The sequence below is a fragment of the Notolepis coatsorum genome, assembly GCF_963971535.1.
Source record: "Notolepis coatsorum genome assembly, chromosome: 17".
Classification (NCBI taxonomy): domain Eukaryota; kingdom Metazoa; phylum Chordata; class Actinopteri; order Aulopiformes; family Paralepididae; genus Notolepis; species Notolepis coatsorum.
Window position 1 is genome coordinate 12151798 of NC_140181.1, and position 24935 is coordinate 12176732.

Here is a 24935-nt window from a genome sequence, read left to right on the forward strand (position 1 = left end):
ATATGTATCGCTCTGGTGGTCATGCATTTGAATACAATACCCCACCGCTTCTCGGTTCCTCTTCCTTTCTTTATATACAGCGGGCCGAAACAGTCCATACCGGTGGAGTGAAAAGGCTTGTCGCCGATTCGGAGGCGACAGGGAGGTAGGTCAGCCATCCGGGGTATACTGGGCTGGGCTCGCCACTTACGACAGTCTAGACAGGTTCGCTGGAAGCGCCGCACTGCTTCTCTCCCTTGCAGTATCCAATAACGACGTCTGATCTCCGCGAAGACTCTCTCTGCCCCTGCGTGGTGCACATCCTCGTCGTATTTCTTTATGATCAGCTCTGTGACCTTGTGTCGGCTGTTCAAGACTATCGGGTACTTGACGTCATCCGGTAAGTCTGGGGCTCTCCGCAGACGACCACCCACTCTGATGAGACTATGGGCGTCGCTCTCGGGGGCTAGGTGGAGCAGTCTGCTGTCTGATGGGACGGGCTTTGCTCCCTGTAGACAGGCTAGCTCATCGGGGAACGAGTCTCTCTGGGCTCGTTGTAGTAGAAGAAGTTCTGCTTCTTCGTAGTCAGCTGCTGAAATGTCAGTCGTGGGCTGAACCTCTGGGTGGTGCCACAGAAATGTCTTTAGCTGCGCACTCTGTAGGGTGAGGCAATCGTCTATGTCGGGGTCTGTGGAGACGAGTGTGTTCAATCCACAGAACATAGGTTTCTTGTTTTCGGCCTCCTCTTTACTCGCCTCCCGTGGGGTGGGTGTAGGCCACTCTTCTTCGGGGAGCTTGAGAAACTCTGGTCCGTCACTGTAGAGGTTGTGACGGGTGAGGTCATCCAGGGACATTCCCCGGGTGATGACGTCAGCTGGGTTGTGTTTTGTGTCCACATACCTCCAGCTCGCTACTTCTGTTAACTCTTGAATCTCGGTGACTCTGACTCCCACGAAGACCTTGTATCTGCACGAATCAGACCGGATCCATGTGAGTACTGTCGTGGAGTCTGACCACAAGATTGTTCTTTGCACCGGGATGGTGAGTTCACGTTGGATTAACGTGGCGAGCTGCGCTCCTGCTAGGGCTGCGCAGAGCTCTAGACGTGGGATAGATTGTTGCTTTCGTGGGGCTATTCTTGAGCGAGCCAGGATGAAAGCAGTATGTATTTCTCCTCCCTCCTCTCGGGCACGCAAGCAGGCCACCGAACCGTAGGCTACTTCGGAGGCGTCGCTGAATACGTGCAGGTCCATCTTGCATGTCTCTGGCCTCACTGTGGGTGGGAAGTAGCTGCGGCGTATATTAACACCTGGGAGTGAGCGGAGTTCCGTCTCCCACTCTCTCCATGTGGATGCAAGGTGTTCGGGTATGGGATCGTCCCAGCCCTGGTCCTTGTCCCATAGCGCTCTTACAATCATCTTTGCCCTGGTGGTGTAAGGTAGAATACATCCCAACGGGTCATATTGTCTGGCGAGTGTTCTGTATACACTCCGTCTGGTGGTCGGTATTGGCGTCGACCTTCCCTGCTCTTTGGTCAGGGGTTTGTGTCTATAATGGAGCGAGTCTGTTTTGAAGCGCCAGACTAGTCCTAGTGTCATTTCTTGGGCTTCTCCTGGGATGGTCGCCATCCAGGTGTCGCTGCTCGCTGCCTTGTCCTCGGGGGAGAGGCTGCACAATACTTGCGGGTCGCTGCTGGCCCACTGCCTGAGATCAAAGCCGCCTTTGATCAGGGAGGCGCAGAGCAGCGCACGACGTCGCCAGTCAATTTTCTTTATGTGTCCCGCTGTGATTCGCTTGTTAATCTCAGCGCGGTACACAGCCTCTTGAGCGGGGTCTTTGGCTAGGCGCCGCTCTGTGTTCAATAGATACCGCTCCGTCGCCTCTTTTGTGGCGTGAAAGGTGGGCATTCCCTCTCGCCTCAGGAGTGGAGTTGCGTATCTCATCACTCCGTTGACTGTGACTCTCTTTGTCCCTTGCTCGAGGAGGGTTATGGCGTAAATATCTTCCTTAGAACGAATGTCTTTCTTTTCGTTCTTAAAGGGCATTGTCTCTAGTGTCCATAGCCTCTCGACATGCTGCAGGAGTGTGGTGTCTTCTTCTGTCGCTCCGGAGTGGAGGCAGCTAGTGGCTGCTGTTCGGTTAAGAGACTTGGCGAGGGGGCCTTGTAATGTCCATCCTAGGCGGGTCTCGACTGCTGCAGGACAACCTCTGGGTCCTGTATGGACCCGGTCTATCGGGACTATGAGGTCTGCATGGTCGGAGCCTATCAGCAGGGTCGGGGTGGCACCGTCTATGAGCGGGATAGGGAGTTGACGCAGGTGCACATATTTATCCATCAGCTTGGCGATGGGGTAGGTGTACTGCGATAGTCCTATTTCTTGGCTGGTGAAAGCATTAGTAATCCTATACCGTCTCTCGGGCTGCCCGCTTGCTGCGGTAGTGAAGGAGACATTCTCGCCCTTTATCGTCTTTAGATCTCTTCTTATTGTCCGAATCGTCATCTGGTTCTCGCTCCCCCGCAGCCCCAGCTGGGCCGCAGCGGACGCGAGGAGAAGGGTCTTCTCTGACCCGTCATCAAGGACGGCGTAAGTGTCCATGACCTTATCTTGATAACTCAGTGTTACGCGGACCACCTTTAAGAGCACCTGGGCGCCGCTGCTGCTAGCGGGGTCAATGTACATAACACTTGCCTTTGTGCTGCTGGATGGTGCAGGCTTTCTTCTGTTACTGTCGTGTAGGACATCTAGGTGGGCTCCGTCACACCGACTACACCTCTTCTTGAGGCGGCACTCGGCTGCCATGTGACTGCGCGCACATCGGTAACAGCGCCTGTTGGACTTTATCCAGTGACTCACTTCTTCAGCGGTCATCTTCTTGAACAGGTCACATTGTGACAACCAGTGTTCCTTCTCGCAGTACGGGCACACCATCTTCCACTTCTCTTTCATCGAGGGGGTACTGTGGTTCTTGCTGCTCGGTACTGATTCTGATTGGTGCATGACAGTCACCGATCTTCGGCCATCGTTTGCTCTCCTAGGTCCCTCTCTGGAGCTTGGTGTGCTCCGCACGAACGTATCCAGCCGTAGGCTGCTGACTTCTCTCGCCAGGAAGTCGGCTAGGTCTAGGAGGGATGGCTCGGGACCGTTAGGATCACGGTGGTCTCTTTGCCGCCTGAAGCGCTCCTGTCGGGCGGGCGGCAGCTTCTCTAAAATCCTCTCGACGTTCGAGTTTGCGTATAGTTCGTGCATACCCTTTTCTCGTTGCGCCCCCAGCATCCCTACCAGGGATTGTACTTTGATAGACAGGTCGTCTAGTGAGCGATTGTCTGTCGCTGGGGGTAGGCGGTCAATATGCCTTATCTCTTGTATTACGTAATCCCATATACGTCCATATCTTTGGTCTAGTGCTGCTAGAGCCGCTGTGTATGGGGTAGTAGAGGTGGCATAGGCCAGCGCTATGTTGTGCGCTCTGGGCACTTTCAGGTGCTTCAATAGGATAGCATACTTGTGGCGTTCATCAGCTACATCCACCATCATTGTCTCTAAGCACATCCGTAGCTCCGTGTACTGTGCTCGGTTCTCATGGGTGAAGTCTGGAAACGTCGGTGTGCCAATGTATGACGCCGTGGATGGCTGGCACATCGGTGAGCGTTGGAAGAGAGGCCTTTTAGGCGAGTCTCCTCTTATGCCTCTCGGTGGGCTGGTACCGGCAGGGTACCATGGCCCGCTGGTCCAGGTACTATTCCTCGGGACTGGTCGTGCGTCATGCTCACCCGTGAATAGAGTCGGGGGTCTGTAGCGCAGAGCCGCGGGGGTATAGCCTGGGCTGTACTGGACCTCCTGGTCCTGTGGAGTAATGTGCTGCTGTCGGGCTTGACTCTCCTCTTCTCCCTCTTCTTCCTCTGCCAGGTCTTCTAGATCCTGTAGTCGTCTATTTAGCCTCTCCACGGTGTCCGTCGTTCCTTCCTTGTAGCTGGGTCTCACTTGGACCGGTCGGGGAAGGAGTTCGGAGGGGGGTGTAGGCTCTCTCTGGTGGTCGGGCTCAGGGTCGCTTAATCGGTTAGGGGAGGGTGCCCTTGACCCGTGTCTTGACGAGGCCCTGGAACCCCTTGTGGAGGGAGGGGGTGTTGCCCTGGTGATCAGCTGCTCCATTAGCTGCGCTTGTAGTCTGTCGCGCTCGGCTTGTAGTCTGTCACGCTCGGCTTCGCGCTTGGTGAGATCTGCTTCTCTTTGGGCACCGGCGGCGGCACGCTGGGTGTCGGCCCGGTCTCTTGCCATATTCTCTTCCGTCTGAAGGCGTCTCATCTCCAGACGTATGCGCTCTTCTTCGCTCCGTTGCTGCGCTTGGAGGCGTTCTCTTTCAATGGTAGAATGTTCGCGCTCGCTAAGCGTCTGTGCTTGGAGTCGATCGCGCTCTGCTTGGAGTCGATCACGCTCCGTAGAGGCTGCTAGGCTGGCGAGGAACGCCTGTGACAGCATCCTCTCCGCCTCGCTGGGGGAAGACGCTGGTTGAGGTGAGCCGCTCCTGGCAGTACCCGTTGGGGATGCGTTCCCCTGCGGGGAGTCCTGGAGCTCTGTCTCCTCGGCGCTCTCCTCCTCTTGTTCCGTGCAGAGTTCCATCTCTGGAGGGTTGTCTTCCCGGAGCTCTTGGGGGACTACTTCTTCGGTCTTGGCGGGGGGTAAAGTCGTGTCAGTTCCCTCCTGGTCCCCACCGTGAGCTTGGTCAGTTACATTAGAACCCACTAGGGCCTCTGTGGTCGGGGTATCCTGGTTGATAGGGTCGGACATAATTTTACTTTCTACTTTTACCGCGTTTACCGTTTGTAGAAGGCTAGGTAGTATACTGGCAGCGTAATCCTCTAAGTACTGAGGTGGCTGTCGTCTACGCTGCGGGCGTTCTACTTTAGGAGGACCGTTTCGTGGAGTGTTCATCATAGGCCATTTCAATATTAATACCACTATATTAATATTACACTAGTTACCATCCGGCTCGAAGGACCAATTGTTACTGAGGGGTACAATTCCCTGACTGTATTGATAAGTATGGTATCATTAAACCACTACCGCTTTATGTACTTTAACTTCTGGCCATACAGTACACGATATCTAAATATGATGAACACTTTCCCACAATGAAATCGGGTCCACACAAAGGTAATAATCAAATATTTAATATATAGCAAAGGTACATATAATAGTTACTATTACATTTATGATTTGAATGCACTTGTAAGGCAAATGAGTTCTCGTAGGCAAATCAACACTGAATGTCCAATCTCTGGTTACGCAGGAAGCAAGTATACAACCTGGCTCTTAGGGAATTAAATCTATGGTACTCTTAATGATATAGCAGGATATTCTGGAAGGGGTCCTCCCGGTTGTAGGCCGGTAGGGGGGGTAGGAGAGCCGTCGGTAGTAGACCGTCTGGTCAACGATGTCTAGGGAGACTTCAAGTACAGAAGACAGTGCAGTAGACTCTTGATCCGCAGATGAATACACCTTGGTTCTCTTGTAGGCTGTAGCTCCACAGTGAAGAAGAAGCTAGGCGACCTCAGTCTCTGAGCGCCGACTCAACTTGACTCCTCTCGGGGGTAAATCCAACACTCACAGGCATCGGCGATTATCCGCTCCACAAATCACAGTACCAAAGCAAATATATTCCAGCCGCATAGGGCTCAGCAGTCGTCGGGTAGGTAATCCAGTGTACATGTCCCTCGGTCCTCGTCTAGATCTCCTCGGAAGAAAGCGCCATGTGTGGTCGGCCCCAGCCTGGATAAGACTCTAGATAACACGAGGAAGCGTTGGAGATGCTGGTCACTTTAGAACTCTAACCGCACGATGCACCATACACGATAGACTATTATTACTTAATAGAAATACGTCGCACTCGACGGTACAGTGCCAAACTCTGACAATTCAGCTATTAATTCGCACGAGGTCTCGATGCTATTCTAAGGCCAAACAGGCCATACTACACCGCACGCGGTATCGTGGGTGAGGCTTCACGTTCTGTTACTTAGTTGGGTAGAAGGGTAAAGGACTAAGGGTCTTCTACATTTACTTGCGCCATATTTATATGCACGGTGAACAAATAGTGCCACTCTCCTTTCGGTAGCCGCATTCCTGCGCCGAGCCGGGGCTAGTAGAGACATGTCTCGTCGGTACCATTGAACTTGGCTCCAAGGGGCTTGTCCCCTGGCGCCAGGTCCTTGTCCAATAAGAGAATGAACTATTATGGGCTATAGTAGGCTAAAGGGATATTCCGTGTATATGTACAAGGAATATACAAGGGATATCAAACGATATACAAATACCACTCAATATATATCCATAAATAAATATATATATTCGGTTTAATCTGATCCTTCGTAACACCTAGTGTGATGTCCACTAAATGGCTCACTCCTCACTGCATACGTGTAGCTTTGATGCATCACTAAATGGCTAAATATATATATTTATATATATACTGTATATATATATACTGTATATATATATACTGTATATACAGCACTGTACAGTAGCCTATATAGCACGCACACACTACACTACTACAGCAAAGCACAAGAGAGGAGTACTTTGCTGTCCTCTTCTTGAATGCTATGGGTGTTTCTTAAATGTATCTTTTCTTTTATATATAAAAACACTAACCTTCTTACTGTGTCTTATACTATCATGCACTCTTCCTACTATACTAATATGTCTCTACTACTATGCACTCAACACTGCAGCGCCCAAGTTTCAACACTGTTTGATGAACATTGTTACTCAGCTGAAAGAGTTGTACCCTTCCTGCTGACTTGTCGTACAGAACTTGTGAGTCGCTTTGGATAAAAGTGTTCAGCTAAATGACCAAATGTAAATGTATTGTGTCATTGTGTGTCTCCGTGTCCCTGGTGTGGCCCGAGACACATGTCCACTCCATGTGGACAATGAAGGACATTGTGTTGCATTGTGTTATTGTGTATGTATAGGGTTTAAAAATAGCTGAATTCATCATCCCTCTCATTTCAGCCTGCAGGCTCCTAATCTGGCCCTCCTTACTTTTAGATCGAGTCCGTCTCCCTCTTATCCAATATTCACTCAACGGCGAGTGAGATTATTGTAATTATATGATTATATGATTATAGTTACTGTATTATACAGTAGAGGAATGTTTTGAACCACCAGGTTCTTCCTTGTGTTTATCTCATCTTACAGTCTACACACAGACTCCACGGTTATCTCATCTTACAGTCTACACACAGACTCCACGGTTATCTCATCTTACAGTCTACACACAGACTCCACGGTTATCTCATCTTACAGTCTACACACAGACTCCACGGTTATCTCATCTTACAGTCTACACACAGACTCCACGGTTATCTCATCTTACAGTCTACACACAGACTCCACGGTTATCTCATCTCTTACAGTCTACACACAGACTCCACGGTTATCTCATCTTACAGTCTACACACAGACTCCACGGTTATCTCATCTTACAGTCTACACACAGACTCCACGGTTATCTCATCTTACAGTCTACACACAGACTCCACGGTTATCTCATCTTACAGTCTACACACAGACTCCACGGTTATCTCATCTTACAGTCTACACACAGACTCCACGGTTATCTCATCTTACAGTCTACACACAGACTCCACGGTTATCTCATCTTAAGGCCCTCCCATAGTTGAGCAGACTGTACACAGAGCAACTCCGCGGAGGTCCGCGCGGACTCAAAGGGAGTCAAAGCAGACCCACAGCAGAGTGCAAAGTATCTCATCTTATAGTCTACAAACAGACACGCTACTATTTCCAAATCAAATGTATATAATAGGTATTATGTTTCATCATGAATGCATCAAAGGGGGAGGGGGGTAGTTTTTTGATGCTCTGATCGTCATCAACGGCATAATCAAATCAAATCAAATCAAATGTATTTGTAAGGCCCGACAACACAACCCCCTACAACAACTTAACCCCCCACCTGTATAGACTTTCTTTTGTTGTTTGTTGTTTGTTTTTATTTCTCTTTTCTCTCTTCTCTCTTTTTTCTTATGTCCTATGTTTTATGTTTTATTGTTGGATGTATATTTTATCCATGCAGTGAAAAGACACGTTATGACCATGTATGTATTCACCAAGGGAAGGGATTCGTTTTAGTTCCACATTCAGCTGTCAGCTATCAAAAATGAAATATAGCAATATACATATAGCAATATAAGATAAGATAAGATATTCCTTTATTGATCCCATTGGGAAAATTCAGGCATCATAGCAGCATGGGGGAGGGGGGAGGGGGGGGGGGGGTACAGGTAGTAGAAGACATGATACATACAGGTCATAGAATTATAGTATAGTGGAGAAGTAAAAATAAAAATAGAATAAAAATAGGCAGTGTAAACAATATAACAATATAATTAACTCTGGACATGTGCATATGGGCAAGTAGGCAGTGTAGAAAGGTCAAGGTGCAAGATGAGGGTATGTATGCCCTCAGTTATATTTGCCCTAAAATAAATATAGTTACAAATATATATAATCTCCTTCCTGTCCCCCCTTTGCAGAGCGCCACCATGGGGCCGTGTGGATGTTGTGATGTGATATGATACCCTCTCCTCCCTTTCCCTAGGGCTGGGCGATATGGCCAAAAACGTTATCACGATAAAAAATAATTCATATCGTTCGATATCGATTATTATCTATATTTTTATTAGTATTAAAACATAAATTTTTTTATTATTTAAACAACAAATGTATGTTTATTTTGCAGCAATTCTTTGTCGTTGCCGCCATCTTTAGTGTTACATCCCCTCACACTCCAGTTCTCAGGCTGCAGCTGGTTTGAAAGCGAAAGTAAACCGGCTTCTCTGCTGGCTGTGGCTCCAGGGGAGTTGAACAGTTCTGAAAGTTGTTTCTTTTCTATCTTTTGGTGCTTTTTTGGTGGACAAACCACCGCACACGTGCACCGTGACTCGTGACTGGAGACTAGCTCTGCTAGCACACATCGCCTACAGTGTACAGACGGTTTCAAAATGTATTTTAAATTAGAAAGCAAACTAAATAAATGGACAAGAGAAAAAGAAATCTCAATTTGGTCAGTATTGTCATTTGGACAAGCAAAGCCATTACTTTAACACTTTCCGTGCCACTCACGAGATTTCTCTGTTTTTTTAATAGGTGGTTGAATGCCACTCACGAGATTTCTCTGATTTTTTTTTTTTCTTTTTTTTTAGCGATCTGAAAAATTATTGCATCACCCGAGCCTACCCGAGTATAGCCGAGGGGCGCCGGCGATCACTGTGGAAAAAAGCGCCCCCTGTCGTCTCCCAGATGACATAAGTGATTTTGGAATGGACTCAATGAAAATGAATGGGGAAAAAAATCCGGTACTCCACATTTTCCAGTTCACTGATCCAGCCGGGGTTACCACAGTTCATTCTGGAACCTCAGATCCCCGTTGATCATGGAGATCTACAGTATCGCGTTGGATCCATACACGTATCGATTTTTTCGAATGGTGATCAGGAATTGGAATATACCAGTTGGATACCATCTGATGTCAGGTAAGGACTCTATGTTATCAGTGTTAGGATAATCAGAGTAAGTTTGATGAAGTTATAAGCTGTTTTGTGAAATGTCCTCTTTCGGTTTCACTGTAAAAGTCTGTGAGGAAATCAAAGGAGCGATTATCAGTGCGCGGCCGTAATGTGCTTGCGTGCACGTATAATATTGATCATCTAGCGTTTATTTGAAAACGATTCATAAAAAGGCCGACGAATATCAACGTTGTGGAATATTCCACTAAAAGACGATTTTCATAGAATGCTCCAGAATGAGCTGTTTTTTATATCAAAACGGGGGCTTTTCTAACTGCTCTGAAACGGAAACGACGCGATAAAAAAACAATCTGCCTCCACAGCACTGACTGGAAAATAGTATTTGATAATGCGATGGGCAGATTAGACACATAGCCATAATTTAAAACATAGATTAGGCGATATTAACGTTAACATTGGTGCCGATGGTGGCATTCAGCCGGTAAAACGGAAAACCAGGCGTGGCGCTCAAAGTGTTAAGTTGCAGGCAAGAACGACAAGTCTGTCCACTGTCTCTTTCTTTTAAAGCTGCCCTGTTGCAGGTCACAATACAAATGAAAAATAAAAATAAATTTATTTTTATTATCGATGTTATTTTTATAATCGATTATTAAAATATATCGTGATAATTATCGTTATCGTTTTATCGCCCAGCCCTACCTGTCCCCCCCTTGCAGAGCTGTGTGGGTGTTGTGATGTGATATCTTACCCTCTCTTCCTTGTCCCCCCTTCCTATGTTGGCTTATGTTCTTTTCGGGAAAGTTTTTTGTTGATTGTTGATTGTTTGTTTGTTTTATCTTGCAAACTTTAACTTTTTCTTTTTCTTTTTGGGATCGGTTTTTGTTGATTGTTGATTTTTTGTTTGTTCGTTTTATTTCGCAAACTTTAACTTTTTTGAATTTGTTTTTGAATTAGGGGTAGGCTGCTCTATAAGCCTTTTGGCTTCAAACCTATCCTTTTCGCTTGTTTATTTGTAAAAATGTCGAAAAAATGTATTTGTTTATTGTTTATTATTTGTAAACATTCGAAATAAAATAAAATAATTCATTCATTCATTCATGCAGGGAGCCACCATGGGGCTGTGTGTGGATGTTGTGATGTGATATGTTATCCTCTCCTCCCTGCAGAGAGCCACCATGGGGCTGTGTGTGGATGTTGTGATGTGATATGTTATCCTCTCCTCCCTGCAGAGAGCCACCATGGGGCTGTGTGTGGATGTTGTAATGTGATATGTTATCCTCTCCTCCCTGCAGAGAGCCACCATGGGGCTGTGTGTGGATGTTGTGATGTGATATGTTATCCTCTCCTCCCTGCAGAGAGCCACCATGGGGCTGTGTGGATGTTGTGATGTGATATGTTATCCTCTCCTCCCTGCAGAGAGCCACCAGGGGGCTGTGTGTGGATGTTGTGATGTGATATGTTATCCTCTCCTCCCTGCAGAGAGCCACCATGGGGCTGTGTGGATGTTGTGATGTGATATGTTATCCTCTCCTCCCTGCAGAGAGCCAAGATGGGCTGTGTGTGGATGTTGTGATGTGATATGTTATCCTCTCCTCCCTGCAGAGAGCCACCATGGGGCTGTGTGTGGATGTTGTGATGTGATATGTTATCCTCTCCTCCCTGCAGAGAGCCAAGATGGGCTGTGTGGGCTCAAAGAAGGAGCAGGAGTCCAAGGTCACCAAAGGAGTGACCAGCGATGACTCCCAGACCCGCAGCCAGGCAGCAGCTCACTACGTCAAAGACCCGACCACCGCGAACTCGGTGGCCCCCAAGGCTGTAAGTGACACAGGGGGTGGGGGAGGGGGGGGGGGGGGGGGGGGGGCTGGGAGAAGGGTAATTAAATGCTAAATGGTGCATTTATAATAGTACTTTTATCCAAAGCGTATTGAAATGTTTTGTTCCTCACATTCGCCCCCATTCACTCACACGTCGTTCACACACACCGACGGCGGTGGAGGCGACGGTGTGACGGTGCCGACCTGCTCATCGGGAGCAGTTAGGGGTTAAGACCAGTGTCTTGCTCAAGGACGTCATGGACACGCTGCGGGAATCGAACGGGGTGACAGAGAGAAGAGAGAGAGAGAGAGAGAGAGAGAGAGAGAGAGAGAGAGAGAGAGAGAGAGAGAGAGATGGAGACAGGATGGACGGTACAGCTGCTAGTTCTGACGGGCGTTGGTCTGAGACTTTGCATAATGATCATCAGACTTTGACTGTAGACTGTAGGTTATAGACTGTAGACTGTAGACTGTAGGATGTAGACTGTAGGATATAGACTGTAGGCTGTAGACTGTAGACTTTAGACTGTAGGATGTAGGCTGTAGAATGTAGACTAGGGGGTATATACTGTAGGTCAGGGGTGGGCAACTTTGTATATGGTGAGAGCCACTAAATTTCCACACTCAATCTGGGGGGCCGCATTGTTTATCGGCAGTCCCGCCAGTAGTACCCCATCACTCAAATAGCCCATAATAGTCACAGATGTGATAAATAAGGCATATAAACAATTATAATGGGTTGTAACTTTGTTTTTATTCCATTTCGAACGCATTTAGTAATGCTTAATTTCAACTTCATGAATTTATAAATACAGCTGAATTTGAAAGTATTGCTGTGTAACCCAAATATATACAAAAATGACAAATTATAATTAAGGCTTCTATTAAAATAAATGTATGAACTTAAAGCCCACTGCTCAACAAACACAAAGCAGCATTCCTGCTGCATTTCACTACAACAGTAAATCAAAAGTGCAATAATAAATGATTGTTAAATGTATAAACTTTTATCCTGCTACTAAACAAAACATTCCTGAGTGCTTCATATCCTTAACATGCATTTCAGTGTTATCTGAACACTACAAAAGTAAACAAGTAGCCAAGTGCAATACTCATCGGAATAATGAATTCCTTTTTGTGCAATTCTACATGCCTCCCATTGACCCTTTATCAAACTGGCATGACATTCACCCTCCCCCACAGTGGGTCAATAATGGTTCTGTCTTTAATGAGACACTTGTGGTCTCCTGTTGGCGCACAATAGAAGGAATGTCAACTTCAATGTTTGTGCATGCGATCTGCATCAGATGAAATAACGTACAATTTTTGTGTGCGCGCGCATGCACATCCGTGCGCGTACTTCTGCTCAGAAAAGTGCTGGGACGGCGTGGTACCGCGTGGCATGACCACTGCACCCCGGATTATTAGTGACCCACAATAGATGGAAATTATGTTAGTTTAGCCATAGTCGACTGCCAACCTCTTAGTCGAATAAAAAAAAATAAAAAATAAAAAAATATTATAATGTTTATTTATTTATTTTTTATATTGGCCTGGGGCCGCATGGAGCGTTGGTGAGGGCCGCATTATTACAGTTATAGACTGTAGGTTATAAACTGTAGGTTATATAGACTGTAGGCTGTAGGTTATAGACTGTAGGTTATAGACTGTAGGTTATAGACTGTAGGTTATAGACTGTAGACTGTAGGTTATAGACTGTAGGTTATAGACTGTAGGTTATAGACTGTAGGCTGTAGGTTATAGACTGTAGGTTATAGACTGTAGGTTATAGACTGTAGGTTATAGACTGTAGGTTATAGACTGTAGGCTGTAGGTTATAGACTGTAGGCTGTAGGTTATAGACTGTAGGTTATAGACTGTAGGCTGTAGGTTATAGACTGTAGGTTATAGACTGTAGACTGTAGGTTGTAGACTGTAGGTTATAGACTGTAGACTGTAGGTTATAGACTGTAGGTTATAGACTGTAGACTGTAGGTTATAGACTGTAGGTTATAGACTGTAGGTTATAGACTGTAGGCTGTAGGTTATAGACTGTAGGCTGTAGGTTATAGACTGTAGGTTATAGACTGTAGGCTGTAGGTTATAGACTGTAGGTTATAGACTGTAGGCTGTTCCAGCCATGTGGTAGTTTGTTGCAGTCATGTGGTCGTTTGTTCCAGTCATGCGGTCGTTTGTTCCAGTCATGTGGTCGTTTGTTCCAGTCATGTGGTCGTTTGTTCCAGTCATGTGGTCGTTTGTTCCAGCCATGTGGTAGTTTGTTCCAGCCATGTGGTAGTTTGTTCCAGTCATGTGGTCGTTTGTTCCAGTCATGTGGTAGTTTGTTCCAGTCATGTGGTCGTTTGTTCCAGCCATGTGGTCGTTTGTTCCAGTCATGTGGTCGTTTGTTCCAGTCATGTGGTCGTTTGTTCCAGTCATGTGGTAGTTTGTTCCAGTCATGTGGTCGTTTGTTCCAGTCATGTGGTCGTTTGTTCCAGTCATGTGGTCGTTTGTTCCAGTCATGTGGTTGTTTGTTCCAGTCATGTGGTAGTATGTTCCAGTCATGTGGTTGTTTGTTCCAGTCATGTGGTAGTTTGTTCCAGTCATGTGGTCGTTTGTTCCAGTCATGTGGTAGTTTGTTCCAGCCATGTGGTAGTTTGTTCCAGTCATGTGGTAGTTTGTTCCAGTCATGTGGTCGTTTGTTCCAGTCATGTGGTCGTTTGTTCCAGTCATGTGGTTGTTTGTTCCAGTCATGTGGTCGTTTGTTCCAGTCATGTGGTCGTTTGTTCCAGTCATGTGGTTGTTTGTTCCAGTCATGTGGTTGTTTGTTCCAGCCATGTGGTCGTTTGTTCCAGTCATGTGGTAGTTTGTTCCAGTCATGTGGTAGTTTGTTCCAGTCATGTGGTAGTTTGTTCCAGTCATGTGGTAGTTTGTTCCAGTCATGTGGTCGTTTGTTCCAGTCATGTGGTCGTTTGTTCCAGCCATGTGGTAGTTTGTTGCAGCCATGTGGTAGTTTGTTCCAGTCATGTGGTTGTTTGTTCCAGTCATGTGGTAGTTTGTTCCAGTCATGTGGTCGTTTGTTCCAGTCATTGATTGATTGAATTGATTGATTGATTGAAAAGTTTATTAACAGATTGCAGAATGGGTACAGTACAGTACAGCTCAATACATACAATTGTTAAGAGGATGCAGACCTGAGAAAGACTTTTGTCTTGTTTCCATCAGGGTCCCCCATTTTCAATTCATCATATGACACACACGATATACAGATAGACAGTACTGCTACATCTATACATTTATGACATACCAGATTTTCAAATACAGTACTGTTTGTGATACTAAAAAAATCCAGAAAAAGAGTGTAGATACATTTGACATAGAAACTGTGCATTGGAGGAGGTTGGGTAGGTGGGGTGGGGCTGTACATTGGAGGTGGGGGGGGGGGGGGGGGGGTTGGGTAGGGGGGGGGGACACTGTACATTGGAATACTGACATTATGACATACATTTGACATAGAAACTGTACAGTGGAGGAGGTTGGGTAGGTGGGGTGGGGCTGTACGTTGGAGGTGGGGGGGGGGGGGTTGGGTACATTGGAATACTGACAAAGCCATGCTTGGTCTTTATTGTACAACTGGGTTAGGACATTTGTAGGGGCCAGTTTCGAATTGCAGTCTCCCGTAGGTGTTCTTTGAGAGTGTTTTTGAAGGTGGGTAGTGATTCACATTCCTTTACAGCTTTGGGTAGGGCGTTCCACATTGATGTGGCATAATTGCGAAACGTGTTTAGTCCCTTGTTTGAGCCATTGTTATTCTGAAAAAGTTTGCCTTGTGGTAGTATGTATATATTGAATAAAAGAAGCCCCAGAATGGAACCTTGAGGAACTCCACATGTCATGCTTGTGCGGTCAGATATATAGGACCTGAACCATTGTAAGACATTGTGTCAGATAAGCCTACCCAGTTTTCTACTCTGTCCAAGAGTATTTCATGGTCACCACTGCCAGTATCAAATGCCACACTAAGATCCAATAGCACTAGGTGACCCTCATCAGTGTTAAGACTGGTGTCATTTAAAAACTTAATTAGAGCTGTCTCCGTGTGATTAGGCCTACATTCAAACTGAGAGTGATTGAAACGGCTACACGATGTCAGGAATTCATTAAGCTGTTTAAAGACCGTTTTCTCAATTATTTTACCCACGAACGGCAGGTTAGAAATGGGCCTGTAGTCATTCATTACAGAGGAATCTAAACTGCTCTTTTTTAGTAGCAATTTTCAATGCTTTTGGAAAAATGCCCGATACATGGGAACTGTTTACTATTTGCGGTAAATCTATTGCAAGACAACGTAAAAACTGTTTTGAGAAAAGGTTTTGCAGGTCGTAAAATCCAGGCAACTTCAAGAGCCAACTCCCAAGAGATCAACGGTTTTAAATGTGTGACATTTGATTGCTACTGCTGATGTAGGTGCTACTGGAGACGGAGGCCTGTTTCTGTTCGTCGTAATAGATTGTCTAAATTGTTTACATTTTTTGTTTTAAGGAGCAAATTCATTGCACTTTTTTCGGTGGAAAGGTTTGGCGTATAATTGAGTCTGGCAACAGTGTGTATTATTATATAGCACCCCTGTGAATGGTATCAGAAAAGAAGGGCTGGCTGTATTCTATTCTATTCTGTTCTATTCTATTATTTTCTATTCTATTTTATTCTATTTTATTCTATTCAATGTTATAAAATGGTTTCTCTTTGTACCATGCAGAGGGAACATGAAGTTAGGGTTAGTTAGTTATGGTTCTGCTCTCCGACACTTAACATTTAATAAAACATTGTGACTGAACCAATGTTTTTCCAAGGAGATTGATTTCATTTTATTATTATTATTATTATTATTATTATTATTATTATTATTATTATTATTATTATTATTATTATTATTATTATTATTATTATTATTATTATTATTATTATTATTATTATTATTAATAATAATAATAATAATAATAATAATAATAATAATAATAATAATAATAATAATAATAATAATAATAATAATAATAATAATAATAATAATAATAATAATAATAATAATAATAATAATAATAATAATAATAATTATTATTATTATTATTAATAATAATAATAATAATAATAATAAAAAAATAAATAATAGCTTGGACTTACATAGCACCTTTCAAGAAACCCAAGGACGCTTTACAAGGCAAGAAAGAAAAAGAAACAAGCAAAATAAATAATAACAACAATAAGGCATAGTCAATAGAGCAACGTCATTCAGTAGAGTAGCACTAGTTCTAGACAGGAGCGACGTCATTGAGTAGAGTAGCACTAGTTCTTGACTCGTTTTTGTCTTGTTTTTCCGGACAAAAGTCACGTAGAGGCTCATTTCACTGGGGCAGATGTGAGACCGGGAGTTGAAGACATAATTTCTTTTTTTTTTTATCCACTTTTTCTCCCATTTTCTATTTTTTCTCCCATCCCAATTTCGTATCATCCAATTTCAACCCTCCCCTGTCACGAACGCTGTTTCTTGCCTCCCACAAGCCGGCTGCAATGTGGACTAAGTCATACATAGCACAAGTCCCCTCCGGTACTTGAGGTAACAGCAGTCGCATCTTTTCACCTGCGCAGCTCGATCTCTCAGTGTCGAGGAGTAACGCGTGCGAGGCTCACGCTGCCCCCGACACTTCCTGATTCTACTGCGCAGGCGCACCAACCGACTTGTAGGAGTCGCTTGTTCACAACGTTCGATCCCCACCCTTCAGTTTTCCCTCCCCGTAATACGGCCAATGTGTATTACTGCGGACGACCAGCTAAACTGAAAACAATGTGGAGAGCTGGATTCGAACACGCGAATCCTAGCGTCTCCACACTGGTGGCGAGTGCCTTGCCCACTACACCACCTAGCCGCCCTGAAGACATAATTTCTATGATTTGTGTGCCATGTACATTATTTTCCACTAATATAGCGTTCCTCAGTGAGTTTAGACACAGAACCACCAGGGAGACATTCGGCTCAAGAAAAACACAAAACGGGGCCTGACATAAGCAACATCAATAGCTGTAATAATGAATAGCGTGAAGAAGAAAAAAGATAAAAGAGGAGAGAAGACGAGGCTGTGTTAACAAGCTACGCTGATTTCCTGGTGTTTGAGTTGGCATGGAGTGAGGAGGAGAATGGGAGAAGAGGAGGGAGGAGGTCTAGAAAGACGTGTTACACGGGCTACATCTGCTCCTCCCTCCCCATCAACATGGACCCCCTGCAATTTGCATACCGCCCCAACAGGTCCACGGAGGACGCCATATCCCATGTGCTGCACACAGCAGCATCACACCTGGACAAGAGGCAGGGGAACTATGTGAGAATGCTATTCATCGACTACAGCTCGGCATTCAATACCATAGTCCCCTCCATACTCATAGCCAAGCTCAGGGACCTGGGCTTGGGCTATGACCTCTGCCAGTGGGTCTTGGACTTCCTGACTGGCAGACCCCAGGTGGTGAGAGCAGGCAACTGCACCTCCTCATCCATCACCCTCAACATAGGGGCCCCCCAGGGCTGTGTTCTGAGTCCCCTCCTCTACTCCCTGTACACACACGACTGTGTGGCTCAGCGGAGTAGCAATACAATCGTCAAATTTGCTGACGACACAGTGGTGGTGGGCCTGATCTCTGCCAACGACGAGAGGGCCTACCTGGAAGAGGTCAAGGTCCTGGCGGGATGGTGCCAGGAAAACAGCCTCTCCCTGAACGTCAGCAAAACAAAAGAGATGATTGTGGACTTCAGGAGGTCGGGGGTCAAGGACTACAGCCCCCTCAGCATCGACGGGGCACCGGTTGAGAGAGTCAACAGCTTCAAGTACCTCGGAGCCCACATATCCGAGGACTTGAAATGGACCATACACATTAACAGTGTGGTGAAGAAGGCACGACAACGCCTCTACTTCCTCAGGCGCCTAAGGAAGTTCCAAGTCAGCCAGAAGATCCTTAAGAACTTCTACTCATGTACAATAGAGAGCATCTTGACCGGCAACATCACCTCCTGGTTTGGGAATAGCACTGCAAAAGACCAAAGCAGACTACAAAGAGTGACACGTTCAGCCGAACGCACAATTGGAGGGGGGCTCCCCACTCTCCAGAACATTTACAACAAGCGTTGCAAGGGGAAGGCTAAGAGAATTATTAAGGACTCGAGCCACCCGAACAACTGCCTCTTTGAACTGCTGCCGTCAGGCAAGCGACACAGGAGTCTCAAGGCGAGCACAGAAAGACTCAGAAGTAGCTTCTATCCCCAGGCCATCAGGCTGCTAAACGAACAATGAATGAACACTACACAACAACAACCACCAAACACACATAGCACACACATCCACACGCACACACTCACTTTAAACAAACACACTGTAGCACCCACTACACACACTTTATAGCACACACCCACTTTAAACAAACACACTGTAGCACCCACTCCCCACACTTTATATTTATGGATGAAGGATTGCACTACAACTCGTACACCTTACTGTAAATTGTACCTAAAATTGTACCTCATCCCACTTCTGCTTTGCACTAGATAGTACTGTACACTAGTACACTGCATAGTATTGTGTATTGTATATTATATGGTAACTCAGAACATTGTACATATGTCTATACCGAACAACTGTGACCTCATTCTTCTTCTAAATTCATGCTATATTATGTTATTGTTATTTGATACTATCTTGTCTAGCACAGTCTCTGGAGCGTAACAGTAAGAAGCATTTTGTATGAAAGTATTCTGTACTTCTGTATGACAACTATTAAAGAACTTGAACTTGTTGTGTTAAAGGAGCGCGCCAACATTGTGGGAACTGTTGGGAAATTGATAGGTGGAAAGAAGGCCAGATATTGAAAATCAATACCAACAAGGAATCAGAATCAGAACCACAATCACAATCATAATCACAATCACAATCATAAAATAACTGCTCCCGATGAGCAGGTTGGCACTTTGCATGGAATGTGAGGCATTCCCTTGAAACAGTTAAATTATGTTCATGTCGTCTCGATTGATGCAACATTAGTTATATTTGAGGAGTGGCTTAGAGATAGCTTTTAAACTAATGACCTTAGAAGCCACGATCTGCCCGCTGCATTATCACTTAACTTAAAGCATACAGGAATAATTCATTATAATCTGTTTTAATAGCATATGAGCTGTTAGACACTATAGGCTTAGAGCATCTAGTGTACCTTCAGGAAGCAAATTGTAAACTGTCTTGTCTGGGCAAAGCAGGAAGCTAGTGCTTTCTCCTGGATGTCACCTTTCGTGTTACACGTGTTAGCAACCGTTGGCAGTACTCGAGATGAGGGGGGATGGCATCCCTCCCGGAAAAAAAAAAAGGTCAATATCATCCCCCTTCTAAAACGACCATACCCCCTTCCCATCCCTTCCATCAAAGTATCAGAATGTTTATAGAAATTCCCGCGGGCCATCCTCTCCTCAGTCACGAGAGCACTCGCAAATATGCTGCGCATATCACTGTCAAACAGAAGCGAGCCGCAGCGACTCAGCGAGCCGCTACACACACTCGTCGCAAGCCGCTCACACTCACACAAAAAATCTGCAGCCCTGACCATCCCATCCCCCCTGTTTTTTTTTCACAACTCGAGTACTGACCGTTGGTAATAAAAAGACGATATGCAGATGATACTGCGCTGTGTTTTGTATGTAGCAGCATTCCCGCTGTGCTTATAATTGCAGCAAAGATGCCCTCCTGGGTATTACTGCTATAATATTTAGTTATCCTCTTTCTACCGTCCATGTTACTTTTTGGTTCTTGGCTCCACAAATAAATCAGTTTTGGCACTTCTATGCTGCACTACATTTCTGTACTAGTCTGACTCACAGGATGTCGATGTTGTGTATAAGCTTGCCATTGGCCAACTATTTCAGTCAGAATTCCATCCTGACTACTCCTCTCTCTCACTACTCTATTCTGACTACACCTCTCTCTCACTACTCTATTCTGACCACACGTCCACAGTTGGTCTTTTTTCTTTGCCGCAGATAGTGGATGAACTCTGTGTATGTTGTGTGGGTGTGTTTTTGGATACTGGTAATTATAATTACCGGTAATAGATGGTCTCTGAATTTGTTAAATATTGTAGGCGCGTTGATCCATGCGATTGAAGAAATGTGTGGGGTTAGACAGTGTCTCAGGAGGTAGAGCAGTCATCTGTCATTCTGTTCATCAGAAGGTTAGGGTTAGACAGTGTCTCAGGAGGTAGAGCGGTCGTCTGTTAATCAGAAGGTTAGGGTTAGACTGTGTCTCAGGAGGTAGAGCGGTCGTCTGGTAATCAGAAGGTTAGGGTTAGACAGTGTCTCAGGAGGTAGAGAGGTCGTCTGGTAATCAGAAGATTAGGCAGCGTGTCGAAGGGTCCTTGAGCAAGACACTTAACCCCTAACTTCTCCCGATGAGCAGGTTGGCACCTTGCATGGTCGCCTCCGCCGTCGGTGTGTGAATGTGTGAGTGAATGGGTCAAATGTGAGGCATAAGTTGTAAAGCGCGTTGGATAAAAGTACTATATAAATGCAGTCCATTTACCATGTGTGGCTGCCGTCTGGTGGACATTTGCGCTCTACTGAGCTCACCTTTCCTGTTGTCTAAACCCCGTCCATAGGATCAACAACAACAAGCTGGGGAGCTACACTGTCATCAGAATCAGAATCAGAATCAGAAAGGTCTTTATTGCCAAGTAGTTTACACATACAGTAGGAAGCTGGCTGCTATCCTGGAGAATCCCTCCCACCCCCTCTACGACGAGCTAGTCAAGATGAGAAGCACGTTCAGCCACAGACTCATACCCCCCCCGACACTCAACTAACCGCCTCGGACAGTCCTTCATACCAGCGGCCATCAGGCTCCACAACAGTGGGCAGGGACTGCTGCCAGACATCCAACTACAACTACTAGGAACCTAAAAAGGACAATAACACTACCTTATGCATACTGCACCTTATGTGAATACTGTATACCTCAGTTAGTTAGTTAGTTAGTTAATTATATTGATTTGTTATATTGTCTACACTGCTTGTTGTTCAGCTCTATCTTTAATCTTTCAAAATGTTCAGTTGCTATCGCTATCAGCTCTATCTTTAATCTTTCAAAATGTTCAGTTGCTATCGCATGCACTTATCTGTGTTTCACTACACATATGAGTGCATGCTTACCAACTGTTCGCCTGTTTTTACTGCAACACTACTATCACCGACATCTAAGAAGGGAGATCCCCCCTTGAACGGCCCTTCTAAGGTTTCTCTCCTCCACATTGCCTGTGGTGCATTTTTTCCTATTGCTAGGTTTTAGTGAGTTTTTCCTTACCTTCGCGTGGGGTATGTCTGGGAGTGTTGCATTTATTTAGCATTTATTTAAAAAAATAATTGACTTTATGGTGTCCTTGTTTTGTTCTTGACTTATTGTGATGTTTCTTCTTGACTTGTTTAAAGAAGACGTGTCCGGCCCATGGGGACATTAACGTGTGTTGTCGGGCCTTACAAATACATTTGATTTGATATGATTTGATTTTACTACCTGTACCCCCCCCCCCTCCCCCCTCCCCCATGCTGCTATGATGCCTGAATTTCCCCAAGGGGATCAATAAAGGAATATCTTATCTTATATACATAGCCTGGGGGTGTGGCTTGGTTGAGTGAGATGAAGTCCTGTTGACTTTGCCATGTCTCAGTAAGACATAACAAATCTATTTGCCTGTCAGGCAAATAAGGTCCTTAGCCCTTAGCCTATTCAGGCCCAAGAAGGAAACCCCATATGTTTAGGAGAGAGTCAAGTCAAGTCAAGAGTCACTTTATTGTCCCATCAGCTGGGAAATTTGTCTTGGGCTTACACTGCAGCCACAGACACATACATACAGACATGACACAACACAACTGACTCCAAACAGAGGAGATAAACTATATAAAAGATACAGTAAAGTACCTGCACAGCAGGATGTCTGGCAACACCGCATTAGAATAGTATACCTATCGGTTATCGAATATCGATAATATAACAAACCAAATATCAATTATTCGATAATTGCCATTTATCTGGCACTATTTAAAAGTTTAACTGAGATCGGAATAAAGGATTTTTTAAACCCATTAAGTCTAGAGAGAGCGTGGAACTCTAAACCTCCTCCCAGTGGGCAGTAGCTCATTACTCGGCATGTAAGACATGGGAGGGGTCCAAGACTATTCTATTGGCTGGCCTTAGAGTAGCCTGTTCAAAAATAGACTGCAGGGATGGGTGACCTTTCACCCCTATGATCTTCCATGCAGTCTGCTGCATCAGACGGACCAGTTTGGACTTTAGTTGTACAGAGGGGGGGAAAGGAGGAGTTTCATTCCAAAAAGTATAAAACCTTGAGTCTTGAGAGAGCTCTCTCTCTCTCTCTTGTCCACCCGGATTCCACTGACGGAGGGTTCCTGCATGCTGTGAGGTAGGATGACACCTTTGTGTGACATCCTACTGAGACAAGAGGCCTCTGGTCATATAGGAACTTTTCATTGTCTGTGAACTGAACATCATTCATTTGTAATAAAACCTTTGAATTAAGAAGTATTTTGACTGAGACTTATTATCCATAATGTTAAACCAGTATCACACCATGGAAGTCCACAGTCCATCTGATCTGGACCACCGCTCTTATTCATAATAGTTTACAACAGTAGGTTATAGACTGTAGGCTGTAGGATGTAGTTTATAGGTTATAGGTTATAGACTGTAGGTTATAGACTGTAGGTTATAGGTTATAGACTGTAGGTTATAGACTGTAGGTTATAGATTGTAGGCTATAGACTGTAGGTTATAGACTGTAGGTTATAGACAGTAGGTTATAGACTGTAGGTTATAGGTTATAGACTGTAGGTTATAGACTGTAGGTTATAGGTTATAGACTGTAGGTTATAGACTGTAGGTTATAGACTGTGTAGGTTATAGACTGTAGGTTGTAGACTGTAGGTTATAGACTGTAGGTTATAGACTGTAGGTTATAGACTGTAGGTTATAGACTGTAGGTTATAGGTTATAGACTGTAGGTTATAGACTGTAGGTTGTAGACTAGGTTATAGACTGTAGGTTATAGACTGTAGGTTGTAGGTTATAGACTGTAGGTTATAGACTGTAGGTTGTAGACTGTAGGTTATAGACTGTAGGTTATAGACTGTAGGTTATAGACTGTAGGTTATAGGTTATAGACTGTAGGTTATAGACTGTAGGTTATAGACTGTAGGTTATATACTGTAGGTTATAGGTTATAGACTGTAGGTTATAGACTGTAGGTTATAGACTGTAGGTTATAGACTGTAGGTTATAGACTGTAGGTTATAGACAGTAGGTTATAGACTGTAGGTTATAGACAGTAGGTTATAGACTGTAGGTTATAGACTGTAGGCTGTAGGTTATAGACTGTATGTTATAGACTGTAGGTTATATACTGTAGGTTGTAGGTTATAGACTGTAGGTTATAGACTGTAGGTTATAGACTGTGTAGGTTATAGACTGTAGGCTGTAGGTTATAGGTTATAGACTGTAGGTTATAGACTGTAGGCTGTAGGTTATAGGTTATAGACTGTAGGTTATATACTGTAGGTTATATACTGTAGGCTGTAGGTTATAGGTTATAGACTGTAGGTTATATACTGTAGGTTATAGACTGTAGGCTGTAGGTTATAGGTTATAGACTGTGTAGGTTATAGACTGTAGGCTGTAGGTTATAGGTTATAGACTGTCACCGGCATGTCAGCGTGTTTCCTCTGGTCACTACTTCCTGACTGTGTGCTGACTGTGAGGAGCGTCAGAAGCCCTGTCACCCTGCAGAAAGAGGAAGTGACACAGAAGAGGAAGTGACACAGAAAGGGGGACCTGTAATGGAAAGCTACGCAGTAATCAGTGAACAGAGACACGCTTCTATTGTGTTGTGTTGCTGTGGATTCTTGTGTACTTCCATTTTCTTTGTCTGTTCGTTAAATCTCTGTCTTTATCTCTTTATCTATCTATCTGTCTGTCTGTCTGTCTGTCTGTCTGTCTGTCTGTCTGTCTGTCTGTCTGTCTGTCTGTCTGTCTGTCTGTCTGTCTGTCTGTCTGTCAGGGTTCAGAGTGCTCTCTGTTCCCTCCCCAGCTGTTTGATACTGTACATTACTGTACACACTACCGTTATATGGAGTGGAGAACAAGCGCTGCCTGTCAGTCTGTGGAGGACAGAATGCCTCCTGTCACTTCAGTCTTTCATATCCTATCGATTTGTTTTCTAGTCTATAGCTTAGTAATGAAACGCAGGTGTTAAATTGAGTTATAACTGTGATACACAACACCTTAATACATAATATGGTACAATACTTGTCCAGAACAGTATCAGTGGTACCATATTAATACATAATATGGTACAATACTTGTCCAGAACCTGTCACAGTGGTGTCAGGAGAACTGCCTCTCCCTGAACGTCAGCAAAACAAAAGAGATGATTGTGGACTTCAGGAGGTCGGGGGTCAAGGACTACAGCCCCCTCAGCATCGACGGGGCACCGGTTGAGAGAGT

General features: G+C 44.8%; 1 protein-coding gene across 1 annotated transcript in view; it reads left to right on the forward strand.

Moving 5' to 3' along the window:
- The window catches only part of hck (HCK proto-oncogene, Src family tyrosine kinase), a 90571-nt gene that overhangs the window by 19766 nt on the left and 45870 nt on the right, over nt 1-24935 (forward strand). The window contains exon 2 of the mRNA XM_084332702.1: nt 11195-11344. Coding sequence (XP_084188828.1) covers nt 11204-11344 — 141 coding nt within the window. The 5' untranslated portion in view covers nt 11195-11203. The remainder of the gene's footprint in view (nt 1-11194; nt 11345-24935) is intronic.